This window comes from Lissotriton helveticus, chromosome 3_1 (genome assembly GCF_964261635.1).
Source record: "Lissotriton helveticus chromosome 3_1, aLisHel1.1, whole genome shotgun sequence".
Taxonomy (NCBI): Eukaryota; Metazoa; Chordata; class Amphibia; order Caudata; family Salamandridae; genus Lissotriton; species Lissotriton helveticus.
In genome coordinates, this window is record NC_136061.1 from 964,990,129 (window position 1) to 965,013,179 (window position 23,051).

Below are 23,051 nucleotides of genomic sequence, written 5' to 3' on the forward strand. Positions count from 1 at the left end.
AGCATTATAGTTTTGTGTGTATATAGAGAACAGTTTACCATTCAGACATCATTTTCTAGTGTGATCAAATTACTAGTCTCAGATATATTGTTCAGCTGTAAGTGTGTGTTCATGCGTGTGTGTTATTAATAATTGTCTAACAGTACACACATTCTTTCTTCTCATTTAATTTGTATCTTCTCCCCTCGGGGAGGAGGTGGGGGCTTCTGCCTTGGTTCCGCCCGCCCTCATTACACATGTACCTCCCATCTCGCACTGGCCAATAGGAGCGCGCGCAGAGGGGCTCCCGTGTGGCAGGAAAAGATCTGAAAACTGTCAAAATGTGATTGCAAAAAAAGGAGCGCGATTCTGACGCGCTGCAAGAAGAGAGAGTGCACGCCGGCTGCTCGAATACTACTGAGTGCCTGCACACAGGGGCGGCCGGGAGCCAGCACACCGACTGAGCACAGACTCCTAGACAGAGGAGGCTGAGAGGGAGGGCAGCGACAGCCTGCACACACAAACTGACCCTTCGCTGCCTGTGCACGGAGGAGGCTGAGAGCACGGACCTCTCGCACACAGAGGAAGAGCAGTGAGAAGCTGACTGCTAAGTGCTGCACGCGGAGGCTGAGAAGGAGCAAGGGATACAGGCGAGACTGAAGCAGGACTGCCTGTGTGAATTCACAAAAGGAAGAGGCACTGCCTGCTCCTAAGACTGAAAGGAATTCTGCCTGCGCTGAGGGGTTGCTGCCGGGGGCTTTAAGAAGTGAAGATCGCTGCCTGCTCTCAGCGGTCGAGGGACGTCTCTGCCTCCCGAGAAGGTTCAAAGGAGAGCCCTGCCTGCAGAGGAGCGAGGGGACCCCGCCGCCTGCTCCTAGGGGCGGAGAGGTGCCTGCCTGCACGGACAGAGAGCAGTGACAGGAGCCCGAGAGGCTCGGGGCAGATAGGAGCAGGGATCCCTGTGGCCACAGCAGGCACCTGGAGAAAGAAGAAGGCAGGGAAACTCGCGAAGCCGTCCTGCCTGCTGCACTGCTCTCCAGCACTCTCCCCGTGGAGCCCCTGCGACCCGAGCCTGCTGCACCTGCCCTGCCTCAGACACTCCCTCTCGATGCCTCCTGTGACCCTCGCCTGACTGCTGCCTGCGCTCCTGCCCCCGATGCTCCGCCGCAGAGGCTGAAGCAGCGGTCCCGCCTGTCTCCGGTTGTTCTCCGAGCTCCCCTCGCCCCGGGCCCCCTATGAGTGCAGCCTTTCCCCCTCCCCTGACGATGATGCATCGCCCCCTTGGAAGCAGCTCTGCCTTCAGCATAGACTCTCTCATAGGGAGCCCCCCGCAGCACAGCCCCGGGCACTTCGTCTACACCGGCTACCCCATGTTCATGCCCTACCGTCCGGTGGTGCTGCCCCCGCCACCGCCGCCCCCACCCAGCCTGCCCCAGTCCGGACACCCGCACCACCAGATGCCCAGCCTGGCGGCCGGCTTCTGCTCCAGCCTGGCGCAGGGCATGGCGCTCACCTCCACCCTCATGGCCTCCCTGCCCGGAGGCTTCCCCGGCTCCCAGCAGCACCAGGAGGCGCTGCGCAAGTTCGGCTCCCAGAGCCTGCAGGGGGCCCTAGACCGGGCCGAAGCAATGCAGAGCGACGGCGAGGAGGGCAAGACCTACCTGGGCAAGGAAAGCTCCATGCTGGCCTTCAGCTCCGCCGAGGCGGCCCTTGGTAAGTAAGCGAGCACTGCTAAACGTGTGATCCTCAGCAACGGCTAACAGGGTCCTGGCTGGGGGGGGGGGGGGGCTGGAAAATGAGCAACGTGACTGTCAATATCACAAAGGGTCTCCTGAATTCAGAAAGAGTCGTCTGCCCTCTCTGGCCCACAAATAATGCCTGTTCATGTCGGGTATCACACACATGCACCCCATGACATTACATCCAAGGGGCGTCCCGGGCACGTGAGCACTCTCACTGACTGCCTGTTTACATCAGATATGTAACTTTTAATGTGTATCCCCGTGCCATATCCGTCTCCTGACTCGAGGTGGGGAGGGTCCGGTCATGTGCACTTTCCCATTAGGTTTCGTAACGTGTCCCCAACAACAGGTCCCAGAAGTCTCGAGATATCTGGGGGCTGCAGGGGGGGGGAGGGTCATGTCAGAATCTACTCCGCAGCACCTCGGAGCACGAGTCTCCAGGTTTCAGAGGCTCCGGTACTGTGCATGTTCTTTCAGATATACACGTGTGCTCCTGTGCATCACTTCGGAGGGATCTCTGTATACAAGTGGGCTCCTGTATTCGGGGAGTCCCCAGTACTGTGCATGTGTATGACAGATTCTGCACCTCTGCAGAATGTAACACGAGTCTCCTAACTTCACGAGTCTTTGGCACTGTGCATGTTCATTACATACACACGTGTGTGCCTCGGCATCACATTGGAAGGGTCTCCTGTATTCAGGGAGTCCCCAGTACTGTGCATGTGTATGCCATATGCCTCTGCATCGTGTAACACGAATCTCCTAACTTCACGAGTCTCAGGCACTGTGCATGTTGATGACAGGTATACACGTGTGCGCCTCGGCATCACATGGGAAGAGTCTCCTGTATTCAGGGAGTCCCCAGTACTGTGCATGTGTACGCCATATGCTGCACCTCTGCATCATGTAACACGGATCTCCTAACTTCGCGAGGAGGCCCCAGTAATGTGCATGTCCATGACGGGTATACACGTGTGCTCCTCGGCATCACATCGGACGGGTCTCCAGTACACAAGCGGTCTCCTGTATTCAGGGGTCTCCGGCACGTGGATGCCAGGTACTGCGCGGGGAGTGTTTTAAAGAGCCCTCGGGCCCCAGACGGAGCCTGCTCTGCTGAACAAACGGGGTAATACCGACTGTCATTTGAATAGAACTCGCGATTCCAAACAGACCCATATAGAGACAGTTGTACCTTTATTTCCCTTGCTTCCTCCTGACTCCAGACAGACAGTGATCCAAGGCTGTGTGTGTAGGTGTCCCAGTCAGTTACCAGGAAGTACTGAGCATTTTATCAGGACACCGCCGACTTTCTACAGGGCAGCACACGGTGATAGGAGTCCTTACTCGGGATGCGCACCCCAGTGGGAAGTGATGGGGGTGGGGGTGGGTGATGTGTTCTAGATCAAACTCTAGAAGAGCTTCAGTCCACGGTGGCAGACGCCCCTGCAGGGTTACATACCTGTTGTGGGTGACTATCTGGAACACCGTGCCCTTCTCAGAGCGCAGTGCGCCCAGCAGACGGACCACGGGTAGACCCTGAGTGGGGAGATATGGAGAATAGTGGGTTCCAGATCCCGCCTTAGGGCAGTCCGGTCTTTCTAAATTGCAGTCCACGGGGCAGGCGACCCTGCAAGGGCACACACACAGAGGGGGTGGTGTGATACGGAGAGCAGTGAGTTCTGGAGCATATTCTGGGACAGCCATCGCCGGATATGAAATCATATTCCACATGCTGTTGGCAGCGCGCTGTCTCAGTATTAGTGCACGTATTGTATAATCACACACTGTGGCTGCCCTGGCTGCGGCCTGATGCTGGACACGACACCCTCGGACTGTGATTTATGATTGATTTGAGGTGCATCTTCCCCCAGACCAGGAGAGGTGACCGTTCTATGCAGCAGTGGCTTAGTGGGTTACATAGTGCTGCGCACGTGTCTGCGCCTGCCGGGAATAGGCGCTACACCCCACGGTCCAGCTGTGAGGTGGAGGGGGTCTCCTCCTCTCCAGGGAGAACGCGATACTGCGAACACCCGGGCGCGACAGGGGCAGCAGCGAAATGTTTGCAAGACTCCCTTTGTGCTAACAAAAACAAAAAACCTTTAAAAGACGCATTTTCGGCAACAACTAAAAAGGACTATTTGTGGGGGTAATAAATTATAGGGAAAGAAAAGAGGCGTTATACCCAGATCAGCTGTACTTAAATAGATTTTCATTTGACATTAGGGTAAATGATAGCGCTTAGAAACGTGCCCCGTAGCCCTCGGTTTGAATGGCACTCGCAATCATTTCCACAGAATGAGGCTTTTTCGATCGTTTTTGTACGTGACAAACCTGTCTCAAGCGCCACGAACTATAAACGCAAAATATAAAAGTTTTGAAACGCCGCCTGATGCTTCTCAAGAATGTCTAAGTCAGCCCGGCTCGCACTAAAGAAACCAGATTATTGTTGGCAGGGGTCTAGTTTCCCGGGAAGCACGCATTTCGCTATTTCCATAGTTCCAATGACCGCAAAAATTGTAGCCGTGCAGTATGTTGCAGATGTAAAAATATCACTGACAGTGGCGGTTACATTTCCACGACTTAATACCCCACAAAGCAAAAAGTTGAAAGAAAAAGTGCGGCTACTAAAATGCAGCGCATTGTCTGTAGCAATAGGCCTCAGAACACCAACCAATCAGGCATAATGGAGAAATGGGCTTCCCAGATCAGACTGAATTGCACCCAGAGAGAGAATGCGCCTCGAAGCCAAAACAATGCTAGTTAGCGCTATACAAATGCGAATAATCGAATACTTCCACACCTAGAAATATGTTATCCTTTCCTATCCCTCGGTACTAAGAGCACTCCACTGGTATTTTTGGAAGTAAATAAAAGTCCCAGGCAGCGATTCTTTCCACAAAAGCAACGATAAATTAAATTGTCGAAAACGAATTCATGTGGCGAGCCCCCAAATTGCCCTGCAATGGGTGCCTCGCGCATAGCGAATACTTGTCAAACACCTGAACTAATGTACACCGTAAACTCGGAGTTGTACAGACATCTGGCCGTGTCTCACTGCAACACGTCACTTCTGTCAAACATCTGGAATGTTCTAAACTGTGGGCGTGCTACGCTTCCGTTTTACAGATGTTACATTCACGCAGGCGCAAAGGGCGGCTATAACAGGATACTTCGATTTAAGAAGGGTAGCTTCTTATTAATATGTAGAGCATTGATTAGCTGTTTGCTTGTACACGAGGGCATATCCGTGTGCATACACAGACACGTACATGTCACTGTAAACGTACACTGTACACATACATTACAGTTTTTAAACTAGCGCTAAACACTGGCAGACTACTTGCTCTAAGAACTCCTAATTGTGCCTCCACACGAATCTGTATATGAGCGCACATACAGCCGTTTGCTTCACAATGTATCTATGTATGCATACACAGTTATATGCAAATGTACACACACATATGCATATAACACGTGCATCTCCTACCTGTATTTGCTTATTAGGCTACATGTGTGGATATAGATTTAAGGGCGAACATATATAGTTATCAATACATCTTCTATATAAATATACCATAGACGCCACATATATATTAATATAATTTAGACATCAGTATGCACGCGCGCATATGTATGTGAATATTTTTTAATGTATATAATTACATGCATTTGAATACATCGATCCATTTCATTTCATAAATATGTTTATTCGTCTAATATAACATGTCACTGCCGCTGCACGTTTTAACATAGCTGAAGTGTGTCTATCCAGGAGAAATAATACGCACTTAAATGTGTTATTATTTGTGTGTGTGTGTGTGTATATATATATATATATATATATATATATATATATATAGACACACATATTTCTATATTCGCATATATCGATTTCCAAATGTATGCGATGTGTACTATTTCCTCATCGGGGCTGTCTGCGTCTGTGTGAGAAGGTACATGTACAGTTATGTTTTGTGGTGAAAGAGTAAACTCTTGTAGCGCCGTACTTTGAACTGCACCGCCTCTAAGCACTCCAAGGTAAAGATTTGGACTGAATGTCTGGGTTTAATGCCAATCTAATAACTGGCAAAGTTGGTAGAAAAGAATCCGAGGCACTCAGAGGCATCAACTCGCCTCGATGTTGGGGAAGTTGTGCAGGTGGGACTAGAAAGCAGCTCTCCCTTTACACTCTCCAGTGGAGTCTAGTTACTAGATCGCATTTTCCTCAGCCAGACAGAAGAGCACGGTTTCTGGGTTGCCAAGTTAACCCCTCTGCTTCTAGTCCACATTAGGTAGCCCCTCAACAACATCTCAAGTTTTACAATCCTCAACTGAGCCCCTAAACCACAGATTGCTGTTCCCCAGCCCGTAGCTCTTAAACTATGTCTTCGATGCCACAGACGTTAACTAAGCCACTGCCCGTTCGCTGCCTTTCCTTACACTTGAGTGTATCACCTGTGTTTAATAATGGCCGCTGTTGCTGTGCACTATCACTCTAACCATCTGCTGTTTGTTTTCACTCCAGGAGTCTCCAGGGGCCACCAGGCCAAGGAGGACCCCAAATCAGATGATGACCCCAAAGGCCGAGAGGAAGTCTTCTCCATGGACAGCGAGCTGGACTACAGCTCGGACGACACCCTGCCATGCCAGCCCTCGCAGAAGGACGACGAGCCTGGGCCCGAGGATGCCCCGCCGGGGACCGGACCCCCCTCCTCCGGCGGGGGTAAGAACCGGAGGCGGCGGACTGCCTTCACCTCGGAGCAGCTCCTGGAACTGGAGAAAGAATTCCACTGCAAGAAATACCTCTCCCTGACGGAGCGCTCCCAGATCGCCCACGCCCTCAAGCTCAGCGAGGTACAGGTTAAGATCTGGTTCCAGAACCGCCGGGCCAAGTGGAAGAGGGTCAAGGCGGGAAACGCAAACTCCAAGACCGGGGAGCCCTCTCGTAACCCCAAAATCGTGGTGCCCATTCCCGTGCACGTCAGCAGGTTCGCCATCCGGAGCCAGCACCAGCAGCTGGAGCAGGCCCGGCCATGAGGGGGCCTAGCAGGGACCCCCGTGAACAGTCGCAGCATGCCCTAGGGGGGCCCCGACGCCTCACACCCATGGACTACTGGAGCAGGCCTGAGAAGGGCCCATCCCCTCACTCCCGTGCACGGCTGGGGGCCTGGGGCAGTGACGCCCGAGAGGGGGCAGCAGCCCGCACAGCCCCGTAACAGCGGAGACAGTCCTGGAGCGAGGGTCCCCTCATCCCCACTTTGCACCAAGAGCTGGAGCCCCACATCCATGAGCAGTTAGAGTTAACCCTCAAAACCCAAAGCACCACACCCCAGCAGCAGCCGTGGCACGCCAGGCACTAAGGGAGGCCCTAAAGTGCACCCGATCTGCAGCACGCCAGGCACGAAGGGAGCCCGCCACATACTCCCCCTGTACAACTGCACCAGGTCAGGCACTAAGGCCCTCCCACCACCACCTCAGCTACAACAGGTCAGGCACTAAGAAAGACTCCCCCACACTCAACACCCCAGTGACAGCTGGAATCGGTCAGATATTAAGGAAGACCCGAATCTTACATCTCCTCAACAACAGGAGCAGCCCAAATACTGGGGAGGGGGCCCTTCATATCTGCATGAACAGTAGAAAGAAAGACTGCCCTTTGGGGTTCTCCTAATGATCCCAGCTCTCCGTACATCGAGGGGACGGTCAGAGATGATCAGTCCCGCACAAAAAACTCAAGGTCCCTAACATATTCTCACCACGGGCGCATATCCCTGTGCCAGAGCGGCCCAAGAAACCCGTCAACGGCTGTGGCTGGCAGGGCGCCCACCCCACCCATCACACCCCTGCCCCCAGTATACTTTTCCGTTCACAATAAGTGTGGTTGGCACAAAACTGTTGCTTCCCAGAACTTTGAAACCTACAAAATTACTTTTAATATACCCCTGATTTGAGGATTATATCGATCCCTATTACTCCCTACACTCCGAATCGCTGCTCAACAAGCTGAAACCCCAAACGTGTGGCGTGAGGCCCCCTAAATCCCCTCACCTCGTTTGCTGCTCAACAAACTGTACCCCAACACGTGGAACGCGTTTGGGGCAAAGAGCTGCTACCTCCTGAGAACAAACCCTGAAGTGTACAGAACCACCAACTGCCCTATAAAGAGACACAGGAAGAGAACCAAGTAAAAAGACATTTCGTATTTATTTACCCGTTGTTTGTCCTCTGTAAATATTGAATTTCATATCTGGACTTTAGTGGGACCAAAAAGACACTAACATCACATTCCAGAAGAGAGAGAAAAAATTTAATAAGTAAAGACTGAACCTGCTTTTCCCTCTTTTCTTCCGGGTTCTCTCTATCGGAAAGGTAAACATAAAATAAAACAAAAGGGAGATACATTACTTTGGCAGTTCGATTCCTTTCCTTATATTTGCCTGGTTTTATCGCATTTTTTTTGCAATTTCTACGGGAAACATAAGGGTCTTTTGCCTTTAATTTTCAGCTGTAGAACATTCTTCTATGTTGTGTTTAACTTATTTCCACGCATTTCGTTTATTTTTATAAGTTATGACGTTTGAACTGAAAAAACGGTCTTGTGAAAAATATTATTGATAATAAAAAAAAATTCAATCCGAGTAGGTCGCGATTTTTTCAAAGGCTTGTATGATGCAAATATCGTTGTTTCTTTTTGTTCCAAAAGACCGATCCCTTTGTGTCCTCAAAGGAAGTTTGTTTTGTCCCTAGTTTGATCAAAATCAGTTTTTTTCTTGTTGGTGGTAAATATCTTTTATCTCGGGAGGCCGCCGGGAGAAGAGCCAGAAGATAAGAAAAGTGCCACATAAATTAGCAAGATAATAACTTCAAAGAAAAAACAGCAGGAAGCGGAGAAGGCAAAGTTAGCTGTTAATTCAACGGGTTCAGCATCTAAAATCTAAGCATTTAATATGAGGAAATTTACTGTACCACATTAATAACAAACTTTATTTAAAACGTGACATTTTTAACGACTTTCAAGGTAGGCTCGGGTGCCCCCAATTACTGAAAAAACCCTACGATAAAATATTAATAAAAAACCACCCCGATAAATATAAGGCATACTTCTAAAGCGCATTCAATATCAACAGTGAACACAAAAGGGACAGGCGTGAAAACAATGACGACCACACGAACGTGTAGGTGTCAAGCACGCGCACAGAGGGTTGATCGATTAGGATTTATTGGTTAATTCTGATAACAAGCCCGCGGGGTGAGCTCAGACATCAATTGACGCGGTGTCCCACGGGGAGGATCGCGCAGTGCAGTCGATAACTGCAGATTGTGTGTCCCGGGACTGAGAAACTGACAAGAGTGTTGCACAACAAACCGATGCATGCTCGTATACTGTGGCAATATGCCTGAGGTATGTGAACTGTTGTGTGGAACGAGGACTTTAAAGGCATATCAATAAACATCTCTGTATTAATGAACCTAAAAATCATTTATATGGCGCTTCGCGTCGCTTTTCTACCACACCAAAGCGCTATAAAACATATTATTATTGGCCAAATTAATGATACTCAATTTATAGACCACACGTGGGTGGAAGGCTAAGTCGACAATGCCGATGTTCGAATTTGTGAACGACAGACCATCGCACAGCTCAGCAGCAGGTGTGCAACGTACAAAGCTATCCATGTGTAAGTAGAGCACACAGAAATGTCATCCTTATACGTGTTCGTGTATACGCAAACAAACAAGTGTGCAATATTATTCATAGCTAGAAACACACGTTTATCAAGGTGTCTGCTGAGTGCTTACATGTTCACTGACCGACTCAAAGCGCAAGTGGTTTTATGACAAGTGCGATGCTATATTAAGCAAATAGTTGGGTATGTCCGTGCTGAGTAAATAGTCGTAATAATGTCTTTACTGACTTGCAGAAACCGTGCCCAGAGGAGTGCTTCGGGCGGCCATTATGGCTGGAAATGTGGCAGACTGGCAGTCAGGAAGTGCGCTTCTTCTGCGCTCTTGACCTTTTGGCGTTTTCTGGAGTATCTCTGGGGCGCTTTAACCTCGAATTGTCAAGGCTTTTGGATTGGCTCCTGTGACGACGACAATTCATTTCAAGTTCACGCAAACTGCTTTTCTCCGAATACCTAGGCACAATTCTTAGGATAACACACATAAGAAGACCTGTGTTTTCAATCAACTATGTAAATTGTAAACCGCGACTCCATTACCAGTCGAGCTGTGGAATGAAGGGCACACAGGCAGCTGGGCACGGGCTAGTTATCAGACACCATGCTGTGGGACAGTCAGGTGGTACCCGCTGAACACCAGGTTATGGGAGAGTCAAGCACATGGACACCCTCATCCGGCTGTGGGACAGTCATGCGGGGCTGGATCCCTTGGTCATCAGAGACCAGGCTGGGGGGGGGGGGGAGTTTGAGAGATAGTACACGGTGGACACCAAGTTGATGAGTCATAGAGGTGAACAGCAAGCAGTCAGTGGACTTCTGAGAGGTCAGGCAGGTATGATCCCCCGCTGGACACCAGGCTGTGGGAAAGTTGGGAATTATGAGGCCGGAAAACCTTCTTCTCTCAAAAAAAGAGAGAACCACTTGCAGTATTTCTGATCTTGATACACCCCACGCCACTCTGAGCTGTTTGCAGACCCCACTGAATTGTTTGAGATCCTTTTCTTCATTTGTAAGTATTAAATGCCTTAAACCTACCCCTCGAGTTAGCTGACAAAGAGGGCTAAGACGAGGACGAGTGTTCGAGGAGGAGGTCTGTCAAATCAGACAGGGCAGTGACTGCATCTCTCGGGTAATCACCAGTCTGACACCAAGGGCACGAGCCTTGGGTAGAGGCTGGGCTGCCCATCCCAGAATGAGCGGGGGCGCTCAGCCACTGAGTGGATAGAGTGCACGACACGAGTCCTGGGACCATACCCAGGGCCAGTTCTCACCTGCTTTAAGGGCCGAAGTAATTGCAGTGCTCCAAGCAAGGGCCACTCTCTCGATAAGATGCTGAAAGGACCGGTCAAGTAAGAGAAAACACAATTTAAAGACCGGCATTTAAACGGGGCAACAATCTGTATGAAAGCACCGGTCTATTAGGGAGATTTTCTGTAAAGGGCGCTTTAAGTAAGCAACTCCTCAATTATGAGCTACCGTAAGTAAGGGCCATTCTGTAAATGATGTGCTGCAATAAGAACTGGTCTGTCCGTCAACGGGGTATTGTATATAAAGACTGGGTCGTTAATGAGGTGTTGTATGTAGGTATGACCCGCAGAATACACCGATAACTTCGATAATTGCATAACAATGCCCCCATTTAATGCAATGTAAATTAAAATTATTTACAGAAATCACTCTTCATATTCAAATTTAGCACTGACATTTCAGGGCATACAGCATACTTTTAAAGCGGACAACTGAAACTCTTGGTAACATGGGGGGAAAAACCCGAATCCTGGGATTTGTGTTTAAGTCGCTGTGCCGCCCCAACCACCTGTATTGGCGAATAATCCTTATAACCACAGACCCACCGGCTAAAGCGCAGCCACGCAATCCTGTGAAAAGTAAAGGTCATTGTAACAGGCAGTTAGAACGAACGCCTTTGTGCGTGACCTAACGCGCCACAAACCACGCATTACTTCCGGGACACTGCAGCAAAACCGGAAGTTAACCACCACATCAGAAGCGGCAATCCAATATTTTCCTTTCAAAAACCAGTGTCTCTGGACCCTGGGCAGTGCGGGAGTCTATCGCCAGCCCCCCCCCCCCCTCCCCCCTCTCTCTCTCCCCCACTACGCTGCTCCCCATTTAAGATCCTATGAAGAGCGGTCTGTCCCTGATGTGCAACATGGCATTAAAAGCAAGGCCTGGTTCCTAAGTAGGTAAGTCATGGCTTATTAATGATATGCTGTACGCTGCAACCAACATGTGGACAGTCGGTTACCGGATGTGGCATGCAGTTAAGGACCGGTCTGTTAATGAGGTCTGTAATATTTAAGATCTGCTATTAATTACCGTATGTACGTAACCGAGCGTTATTGAGCTCTGCGTCTTGGACAGCTCTATTCCGCCTGTACACTTGTTGAAAATGCTCGGCGGTGCCTGTTTGCAGAAGGGCGCGGCCGCTTGCTGCCTCCAGCCCCATGAAGAGTGAGCCCAGTTGAGGTAAGTGATAGTCCCCATTGGTCCCCTTTCTTTGCCGTCGTACATCTCCTTCACGATAGCTCCAAGAAGCCTCAGGCCACGAATCCATACAGATCACAGGAGAGCAGAGGAACATCGCCTCTTACAAGCAGCTCGATAACCGCCCGTCAGGCTCAAGGGATCGATGCATACGGCGGAACGCAGCAGGACCTAGCTCAGAGGCCCCGAGCACAAAGTACCACAGGGAGGGGACATTTAGTATTGCTCGGCTGCATGATGGAGTATTCAGACGATCTACTGGAGGGCGGGGTTGTGCTCATTTAATTTCCTTATTGATTTGAGCATTACTGTAGCGCAGCCCACGTCAAGTTGACATTAGTACACTGAATGTTTGGTAGAGAAATAATGTGTGATGAACAATTATCAATCGAATATACATATGTACAAAACTAAGAATGTAAAATTGAAACATACATGTTCGTGCCGAGTTTAGGGGATAAAGTTGTTAAACAGACTTGCCTTAAGAGAATCACAAATTAAATACTAGATCAGTTGTGGACCAACTCTTATCTAGAGGCCAGAATCTAGAAATGGTGGTCATGGTAGAGTGCCTCATTTGAGAGGTGAGAGAACATTTTTCTTGAAGCCAGAAGACTGAAGTTCTAAGAAAGTGAACTTTCATGCAAGCCAATGTGCCAAGACCTTGAAACACCAGTATTCCTTTTGCAGGCTAGTATTAACAGTTGAAAAAGAGCACTTTTAGTCCCCTTTTAAATGCAGCGTAAAAAGGGCCTTACTCTGTTCCTGAGAACTGTCATTCTAGGTCTTCGGCGCTGCACTCAAAAGAACTGATTAAGAGTTTTCTGCCTTTTGAGTTTCTGGATTTAAAGCACCAATCCTTCCTTGATCTGGACTTTTCTTTTGCACTAGGTGTTAAAGTTCACGGTAAGATACAGAAGGTAAATTGCATACACACCCTAAGTACAGTGCTAAGGTAAAAATGTTACATTATTATATTGCAGATGCATTTATAATTCACCTCATACCTCTGATGAGATGCTGAAGCAGGCTTCTCCTTGGGCGTGCTTGGATTGAAGAGGTTTTCTAGTATGGCCGCTGTAAGAATTGTTTTAATGTCACGTGCGATCAGTTGTGAGTTATGGTACTTATGTCGATGTACCAATAGTGTGTAATGAAATAAAGACTGAAAGATAGGATATTCAAACTTATAAGATGCTAATGTGTGGAAGGAGTGGTTCATGCATGCCCTGTGGCCTATGTGGTACTTGTTTTAGTGTCGTGCATATATGGTAAATGCTGTGCATATCGTGTCGCTGAGATTGTGAGACTGTACTAATCAGTAGAGTGTTGCAAAGAAGAACGAACACATTACGTACTGGTAATCTGCATTACCTTGATTAGGGGTCCTCCTCATCCCAGTCTGTGGGCTCTCCATTCCGTGACAGTGGTAGCACGTAAAGTATCTTGTAGCCCCTGCCTCTTGGTGCTCTAAACAGCTCAGTGAACAAACAACAAAGAAATCAGCAAGAACACAGACTTGTGCTGTGAATTTCAGAAATTTTAAAACTGCCGTTTTTCTACTCGTGACTGTTTAAATAGAACTCTTGGTTTCAGTGCAATTTGCATGGTGATAACTGCTGTTTTTGTCCACCCCAGACTGTGTAAATTTGTGCCCTAGGTTCCCCTGCACTGTGCTTGGACCTGCAGGGGCAAGCCCCAGCCCCCTCATTCCCTAATTTCTTTTATTTTTTAAGTTAAAAAGGCAAAATACACCTGCAGAGGCTATAAGCAGAGAGTGTTTAAAAGACTACTTACTACATTCGCTTTATGGTTTAAACTATGTTTATAACGTGTATATAGCATTCATTTTTAGCTAGAAGAAAGTGATTTGCATAAGTGCACGAAAAGCAGTATATTAAGTGGCTTAGATTTGGGCCTTACTTGCAGGGTTAAAACCTGGACCTGCTAAGTTTGGATTGAGCCCGTCTGCCTCCAAGGAGATTCTGGTCTTCATGAGCAGCTTCCCTGCCCCTGGGCCATCACCCTGTGCTTAAGGTCCCACACTCCTTATATACGTTTCCCATTGGTTGTTACATCTGTGCACTGATTGGTTCCAATGGTTCTGATTGGCTGATAGGTCTGGGATTCTGATTGGTTCCTGAGGCTAGGTTTTCTATTGGACTTTGGGTTTAGGGTCAGGGTTCTGATTGGCTTAGAGGTTTGGGATTCTGATTTGTTCTTGAGGTTAGGTTTTCTATTGGATTTAGGGCTTATGGTTCTTATTGGTCCTAGGGCTTAGGGCTAGTGTTCTGATTGGTTAGGTCTAGGCTTTACTGCCAACCTTTCTCTTTTCTCCCACACCTAACACAAATACACCAACACAACAATTTTCATTCAAACGCCTCTCATCCATTGCACTGACCCGCATGCTGCACCACTACCCTTACCTCATACAACATGCCACTCTTCACAATGTTGCAACGCCATGTCTATTGCACAACAAGGCTACTCTACAAAAACAACACAGCTCACTAACTCTCTCTCAAACACCACTTACACGACCTACACAAGCAGACCCATCAAAATGTCTTCTAAGCGAAGAATACAATATAGAAAAGCAACACAATTGCTATCCTCATAGAGCTAATACCATCACTCTTCTACAAAACAGTCACACCATCACGAAAACAATTTCTAAACTGCCTACTAGTAAATGCTTGATCACGCTCTAAAAACAAGCATTACCTCCACGATCTACACAACCAGACTTACTCTTCATAACTGAATCATGGTTGGGAGATGACATGGCTCCAGTGTTGGATGAAGCCATTCCTCTAGGCTATCAAACTATCACACAAAATCTTATAGGCAAAAGAGGAGATGGACTGGCTGTTATATTTAAGCTAACAATACATCTCACTAAAGTTGATGACATTTCCGTACCAGATTATGAGGCCCTCTTCACCAGATGCAACCCTACATCAGCTACCTCTTGTAACTTCCTTCTCCTTTACAGACCACCACTTAGCAATGCAACATTTCCAGATACATTCCTAGATGCAGTTTCAAACCTGATAACACTACACTCCAACTTATGCATTCTATGTGACTTCAATAGTTGGTTTGACAAACCCAATATGCCCCATCCAAAAACCATAATAGCTGGCCTTGACACACTGAACCTCCATCAGATAGTCCACAAACCCACACACATCGCTGGACACTCCTAGATTTCATTTTTGCAAATCCAGAATTAGTTACCTTTCAAACGATTACTCCATTCACAGGTGTGGACCTCCATTTGCTAGCTAGCCATCATTAAACACCAGAAAGCAACACACCTAAAACCACCATACATGTATCAACCATGGAGCAAACTTAATTTTGAATACATGGAAACACAACTAACATCCAACACTGTTCTAGACACAATACATTCAGTACAAAAACTATAAGTGATTACAGGAAGCTTTTGATATCCTAATACCACTCAGAACAACAAAACAGGAAAAAAAAAACAGGGACCTTGGAGAAATACAGAACTAAAGGAGATAAAACAGCAAATTGGAAAGCTGCAGAACACCTGGCTCAAAACAGAGAGCAATCAAGACAAACTTCACCTACAGAAACTTAACAGATTATACACGTCAGTTATAAAACAAACAACCCAAACAAGGGTACTATTCAGACTTCAAAATGCTAAATGTGCAAATAAAGAATTTTACAAAATTCTCATAAAATTTCGTAAACCTAAATGCATAGAAAGAACTCATCCAGTTACTCAAGAATTCAAGGACAGACTGGCAAAGCATTACATAACCATATCAGAGATGTTGGACTCCTATTTAAAACAAAGGAAAACCACTAGCACCATCCATTTCCAAAAATACACTCCAAGAGTAGTCTAACCCAGTCTCTCCATTCCTTTAAACAAATATCACAAAGTGAATTTATGGATCTGGTCAAAACAAGCAGACCTGCCGGCAGCCCTTCTGACCCCTTTCCTCCACAAATATTCAAGAGCATTCTTCTAATTACCTCTGCTACAACACTAGTAAGAAGAATCCTCAATAATCCCTTAACCACACAAATCTTTTCAGACCTAAAAAAGGCATATACACTCCCATTATTAAAGAAAACTAACCTGGACCCGCTTGACCCCCCCGACAACCACAGACACTGTACAAATAAACCCTTCCTGGGCAAACAGATAAAAAGAGCAGCACCCACCCGGATGTCACAGTTCATTGAAGATAATGCCATACTTTCCAACTTCCAAACAGGATTCTGTCACGGAAGAGGCACAGAATATGCCCTCATCACCATCTGGGATGACCTTAACAACAGTAGATCAGAACTGGGTTGCTGCACTACTTCTCTTGGACCTTTCGGCTGCCTTCAATACAGATGACCATGACCCTAATCCAGAGTTTCTACAAAGCTGGCATAGAGGAGACTGCCCTCCGCTGGATCATATCCTACCTTCAAAACAGAACAAATGTCAGCCATTCTCCACCTTTCTCATGCAAACTGTACTTCACAAAATCAGGGGTCCCTCAAGTCTCTATCATCTCACCCATGCTTTTCAACATCTACATAAAGTAATTACTGGCAATTATCAATGGATTTCAGCTCAAATACTATAACTATGCAGATTACACACAAAAATACTCCTTAAACTGGAAACTCTCAAATCTTCCGTTGCCTCTGAGCCTTTGATCCGTGAATGACATGGAGCCATCTTAAATTGAATGCTTCCAAAACGGAAATACTCACATGTGGTGATTGGAAAAATTATGACCCACTTTGCACCTGGGCTGACAATCCGAGACCATCGGCTAAATATCTAAGGTAGTAAGGAACCTTGAAATTACCATGGACTCCAAGTTATCAATTGATGCCCAAGTGGACAAATTATCTAGATCAAGCTGCATTACTTTGAAAACTCTGCAACGCATCTTCCCCCTCCTGGGAATTCCACACACGGTCCAAACCACTATCTCTCTTGTACTGTCTAAACTTGATTACGCCAATGGCCTCTACTACACATTATCTTTATCAACTATGGAAAGACTACAATGGAATTAGAACTCTGCTGCCAGACTACCCCTACATGCAAAGCCACAAACCCACATCTTCCCTGCCTTGAGGGCCCTATATTGGTTATTGGTTGCCAGAAAATCCACATTCAAGCTGTTTTGTATCACCCACAAAGCAATACATTTATTTATTTTATTTATTTATTTATTCAAAGTTTTATATAGCGCGAACAGGATCCTTACAGATATCAGAGCGCTTCACAAAGACAGGGAAGGGGCAGTAGGAGTCAACAGAGATAATGGGAACAGTATAATAGTCAATAACATGGTAATAACATGGATAATAAAAACATACAGAAAACCAATCCATATACAATCAGGTAAGTGAGTAATATAGGACAGCACAAGTCATTGATCCCACTACAGAGGTGAACAGAACTACATGGAACAGGACCGCTTTTCATCAGGAACAACATCACCAAATACATTCAACAAAGGAACCTCAGCTCAAAATCCCACCGTACAGGGAAAAAACCATAGGTGGGACATCTTTTTCCCAGTCCTTGCACCTGAGGATGTATCTTAGCACTAAAAAAAGTTGTGTCATACAGATACCAAATGTGTTCATTAGAAGAATAACAATTACTTTTTTGCCCAGTCAGCACTTTGGAACCAAAATGACTGTTCAAATCATCACAAACAGAAAGACCATAATGTTTAATAAAGTCTGTTGTGAGGACCAAGGAGCTGCTTTGCAGATCACCAGTATGGAAACTCCCACTGCCTCCACCCAGGAGGTGGAGACCATCCCAGTGGAATGTCCCTGGACATCAGCAAGGATTTCCCCAACCAAAGAGTACCCACAGAATCGCTTGACCGACCCACCTACTCCAGGTTATAGTAGAATCCTTTTTACCCTTTGCAACAGAGCCATGAGCAATAAAAAAAGAGATAGACAAACGAAAAGGCTTGGTGAATTCCAGATAAATCAGAAGAGCCCTTCTGACATCTAAAGTAGAGGGAAGTGAGTCTGAGGAAGGATCTGTAAGTACTGACAAAATTACTTCCTGAGCATAATGAAAGAAAGAAGAGACCTTGTGGTGCTTGAGAACCACACAATCGGGAAAGAATTTGAGATTGGGGAAATCTGCCATAAGCACACCCGAATTCCCTCGAACTCTGTGAATACGTTATGACTACCAAGAACACCACTTTAGCGTATAACCACACCAGCTCTGCCTACTCAAGAGGCTCAAAGGGAGTATCCATGCAGAACAACTGACAAATCCCGAGATGGAATTACCTTCCGAATTGAAGGTCTCCGCAACCTGAAACTCCTAAGTAACCTGAATACCAAGGGAGAAAATGTGGTGGAACAATCAGAAAAGGTACGAAAAGCCTTTATTGTAGTCCACTGAGTAGAAAGAGTACTAGGTGCCAATCCCTTCACAAAACCATCCCTTAAAAATCTAGTATTTTAAAGGAATCAATCCTAATTGGGGCCGCAGAGAAAGGTGAGCACCTTTTGGAAAAAGAGTTCCAGTATTTCTTAAGACCTTAAAGTATATTTAATTGAGAGCAGACTGAATCTCAAGAGCAACTTGTGTAGAGCAACCAAAATTCTCTAAACCTACTAGTTCAATACCCAATCTGTCAGACACAACTGTTTGAGCAGGGGAGACAATACTGGAGACTGAAAGGGAAATTGACTGAGAAAGAGGTGAAAAAACCAACCTCTGGACAGAGAGAGGAGAGGAAACAATGATGTTGGGCCAATAAGCCACACTCAGGATCACATGAGCCTGCTCTATTCCGATCTTCTGGAGATCTTTTGGAAGGAGAGGAAATGAGGGGAAGCATACAGCAACCCCAGAGGCCTAGGGATTGCCAATGCATCTACTGCCCATGCCTGAGGACGTGATGTTTCTTTCCAACAAAGGAGATGCAATGCATTGTCAGGGGAAGCAAAAAGTTTAAATCACAAGCTGTCATATTTCTGAAAGACCAGGTGGAACGGAGGAAGGGATAAGTGGTAACTCACTGAAGAGGGCATGTTCCTGCTGAGACTGTCCTTCTGAATGTAAATGGCCCTGAGTCGCAGAATATGAGCCTCCGTCCAAGCACAAATTAAAGATAAAATATGATTGAGGGAATTGGGACTTGTACACCCCTGTCTGTTTAAAAAATCATCAAAGTTAGCCTGATCGCCATCAGCTCGCTAAAGTTCGAGAGGACTGGCAACTCTCCCAACTGAACCAAGGATCCCTCCCCCCCCTTGGTCATTCAGCACTGCTCCACATTCCCACAAACTGGCATCCATGGTCAGAAGCACTTGAGGTGGGAGCTGAAATGGAACCCCTTTTAAAATATTCTCCTGTAACAGCCACCATGATAGTTCCTGTGTGATCTGAGATATGAGGTATCATTGGGTCATAATTATGTGAAATGGAGTATGTGATTCACCACTGGTTTCAAATGAAACCTTGCCCACGGTACCATAGCTGTTGAGGCTGCTTACAGTCCTTGCACTATTAACCAGGGTCTTCCAGAACTCTGTGAACATGTCAGCAAGTCTTGAACACTGGACTGGAGAGAACGCATCCTGCGACTGGAAGAAACGCGACTCCTGCATGAGTATCAAATCAAGCACAATAAAGTAATTTTTGTGAGGAGTCAGACGGTATTTCTGAAGATTTACCAAAAGACTAGGGTCTTTCAAGGACTGGCGAACCAGTTCCACATCCAACTGTGTCTTAAAATGAAAGGGGGCAGTCAATACCCAATCATGTAAGTAGAGAAATATAACAACACCTTTCAGTTGTAAGAAAGCAATAATAGGAGCCTATACCTTTGTAAATACGCAAGGAGAAGTTACTTGGCTGAATAGAAGTAACTGAAAATGATGGTCATCCACTGCAAACCTCAAGAAGGGTTGGCTTTCTACAGGATACGCACATGAAAGTAGACCTCCTATAGGTTGAGTGTCCCTTCATGGCTAAGGGTATGATGAACCTGAGAAAGATCGTCCAGAAATGTTCCAGCAGAACAAAAGTGTTCCAATCTTTGAGACTCATACCAAAGGAAACATCTGGTTTTGGAAAAGGAAATAGATTTGAGTAGAAGCCCAATCCTTTCTGATGCTTTGATACTCCGGTTATTGCCTTCTTCTGTAGAAGAATCTGCACTCCGGACATTAGACTCTGAAATTTTATAGGGTCTTTTGGAGAAGGAGTAACCCTGAAGCGAAGGTTGGGCGGCTGATCTATGAATTCGATCTGATAAGCATGATCGACTATCAAAATAACTTGAACCATCCTCCTACTGCCATATAATCATTTGGACTGCTGGGTGTCCAGTGTGCGGGAGGTTGTGGGCCAGGCTTGTTAGAGTTGAGGTCTCCCGACCACGGGCCCAGCCTCAAAAGGAATTTTTATCTGAGATCTGAAAAACAACCCTTCTGTACCTAAAATGCTTCTTGTCAGGTACTTGTGTGAATGGTTATAAAATTTCCCTTTCCTCTTCCTCCTTTTCCACCATCTTATTCAATTCATGACCAAAAAATGTTGGACCTAAAAAAAGGCAATTTATAAATAAGTGACCTCTGACTAGCCTCTAAATTCCATTTCCAGAGTTCGACGTCTCGCAATAGAGGCACGTGCCGCAGAAGTGGAAGCCCATAAACTGTCAAACACTGTATCTGACAAGATTTGAATCACCAGCTTTGTGCTGGACAAAAGAGCAGAAGGATCCTCTTTTGCCATGTAGTTCCTACTAATCTGTAGGATATACACATTTGTTGGAAAACATGAACTTTGGTTGAGGTGCCTAGACTGATTCCAAGCACCCACGCAGGATATGTTGACCTAGAGACCAGCTAGCTCACAGTGCCACCATGAGCCCCCTAACCCTACCAGGGAGCGAATGGTTTCTGGCAACCACTGAATATGACAACCCTGACCCCTCAGGGATCGTGGTAACAGATTAGATCCATTCACTCAGTTATTCGTGCTCTTTGCGCTCAGAGGAATATACAGACAATGCGATGTTCTCAATATATTTATTGAACCAACATTATTCTTGTATAAAATACATGTGCTGTGATAATCAGTAGACAGACACAGATCAAAGTGATTAGAAGCACCAAAAGAGTAAATAGTAGATATAGTTCTACCATGGTGATAAAACGTGTATATATGCAGGCATACTCCAACTTACTAAGCTTACCCTACTCTGTGTGTACCTAGAGTGTGTGTAGGTGTGAAGCCAAGAATCTCCCCAAGGGATGATCCACCCCCATTACCTGGCGAGAGAGAATGTAGGACCCTGTCTTGGTCATAAACTGGGTATCCCTCATGGAGAGGTCAGACTGCTGCGTGGTGAAGTCTGAGCATGCAGAGACCCTTGGTGTCATCTGAAGTGTCTCCTCTTCTAATTCTATGAGATGCAGATTGTTTATAATAAAAAGCATCCTTGTGATGTACTTATAGATAGGCAATTTTATGGATATGTGGATAGTCTTGTCACCCCGTGGATGAAGATAGAAAGACACTTGTACATTTGTGCGTAAAAGCCTTACTTGGTGTTTGAGGCATAGTGATAATGTTATGCGAAGCCAGATGTTTAAGAAGAAGTAGTTTCAGAGAAACACATTCAACATTGTCACGCAAGCAAATTTGGGCAAAAGGTCAAAGCAGAAATGTTAGTGTGTAAAAGAGGACAATGTAGGAAATGAGCAGCTTTGCTACATGGGCCTAAACTGAACAATAATACCCACTCCTCATACTAAGGGTCGAGATATATATATATATATATATATATATATATATATATATATATATATATATTCTAGAAAGCCAGCAGGCCATAATGAAGTTAAAACAAAAAAGGTTTAACCACTTCGGCGCTGATGAAGAGCTCAGCTCGTCATCAGTTGCGCGGCTCGCACGCTGATGACGAGCTGAGCTCGTCATGTAACGCGCGTTTTTAAAAAACGCCGCGTACAGCGGGAAAAGCCGCAGCGCGCATGCGGTTAAAGACCACTCCTAAAATCATCTGAAAGCAAGCTTCACTTTTAAAATCTTCATAAAAGCCTTTAAACGTCATTATACTATTTGAAATCCCAAGCACACAGAAAGCCATTGTGCCTAGAAAAATAAAGCAAAATCTGTTTTCATTTGGTTTGTTTAAAAACAGGGCAAATAGTTCCCACCACACGAAAAGCCGATTGTTTGTGTTATGAGTGATAGTCAAAACATTGCTGTCACAGGCAACCCCAGATGACGTTCCCAGGGGCGCACCTCGAATCAGCTTTATGGAGCAAAGGTGGTTCCATTCAGTTCCTACATCAGCTGCTGAGGAAGGAAGTGCACTGGAGTGGATCATCTTGTTCCTCGCCGGAAGAACACAGAGAGTCCGCCTTCCCCCGTTCCGAGGCCACCAAAGTCATCTGCGGCGTACCACAAGGATCATCACTCAGCCCCACCCTCTTCAACGCCTACATGAGACCTCTTGCAACCATCGCACGCCAGCACAACCTCAACATCATCTCCTATGCCGACGACACCCAACTGATCCTCTCCCTCACCAGAGACCCCGCCACCGCCAGAACGAGCCTGCACGAAGGGATGAAAAACGTCGCCGAATGGATGAAGAACAGCCGCCTGAAACTGAACTCCGACACGATGGAAGTCCTCATCCTGGGACCATCGCCCTCCGCCTGGGACGACTCCTGGTGGCCCCCCGCCCTGGGCACCGCTCCCAAGCCAACCGACCACGCACGCAACCTGGGCTTCATCCTGGACTCTTCCCTCTCGATGACCAGACAAGTCAACGCCGTCTCCTCATCGTGCTTCAACACCCTGCGTATGCTCTGAAAGATCTTCCGATGGATCCCGACCGAAACCAGGAAGACGGTCACCCAGGCCCTCGTCACCAGCAGACTGGATTACGGGAACACCCTCTACGCGGGAACCACAGCCAAACTACAGAAAAGACTCCAGCGCATACAGAACGCCTCCGCCCGACTCATCCTGGACATCCCCGACGCAGCCACATCTCCGGCCACCTGAGGGACCTGCACTGGCTACCCGTCAGCAAAAGTATCACGTTCAGGCTCCTTACCC

General features: G+C 46.7%; 1 protein-coding gene and 1 long non-coding RNA gene across 5 annotated transcripts in view; both read left to right on the forward strand.

Annotated features, from left to right (window-relative positions):
* The first annotated feature begins 474 nt into the window (after nucleotides 1-474).
* On the forward strand, nucleotides 475-6,816 carry GBX2 (gastrulation brain homeobox 2). The gene is made up of 3 exons (XM_078683812.1): nucleotides 475-1,692; nucleotides 3,140-3,151; nucleotides 6,247-6,816. The coding sequence occupies exons 1-3, from the start codon at nucleotides 1,215-1,217 to the stop codon at nucleotides 6,756-6,758; spliced, it is 1,002 nt and encodes a 333-aa protein (XP_078539938.1). The 5' UTR covers nucleotides 475-1,214; the 3' UTR covers nucleotides 6,759-6,816.
* A 4,610-nt stretch (nucleotides 6,817-11,426) lies between these two features.
* LOC144823144 (uncharacterized) overlaps nucleotides 11,427-23,051 on the forward strand; it is a 683,784-nt gene continuing 672,159 nt past the window's right edge. For 3 of the 4 annotated variants that reach the window (XR_013608745.1, XR_013608744.1, XR_013608743.1), the window contains exon 1: nucleotides 11,427-11,607. This is a non-coding gene — a long non-coding RNA (uncharacterized LOC144823144). The remainder of the gene's footprint in view (nucleotides 11,608-23,051) is intronic. The other variant, XR_013608742.1, reaches the window with a different exon arrangement.

Bases quoted from the DNA above. Each gene is read 5' to 3' on its own strand.
- GBX2 (XM_078683812.1), top strand. From the start codon at position 1,215: ATGAGTGCAGCCTTTCCCCCTCCCCTGACGATGATGCATCGCCCCCTT.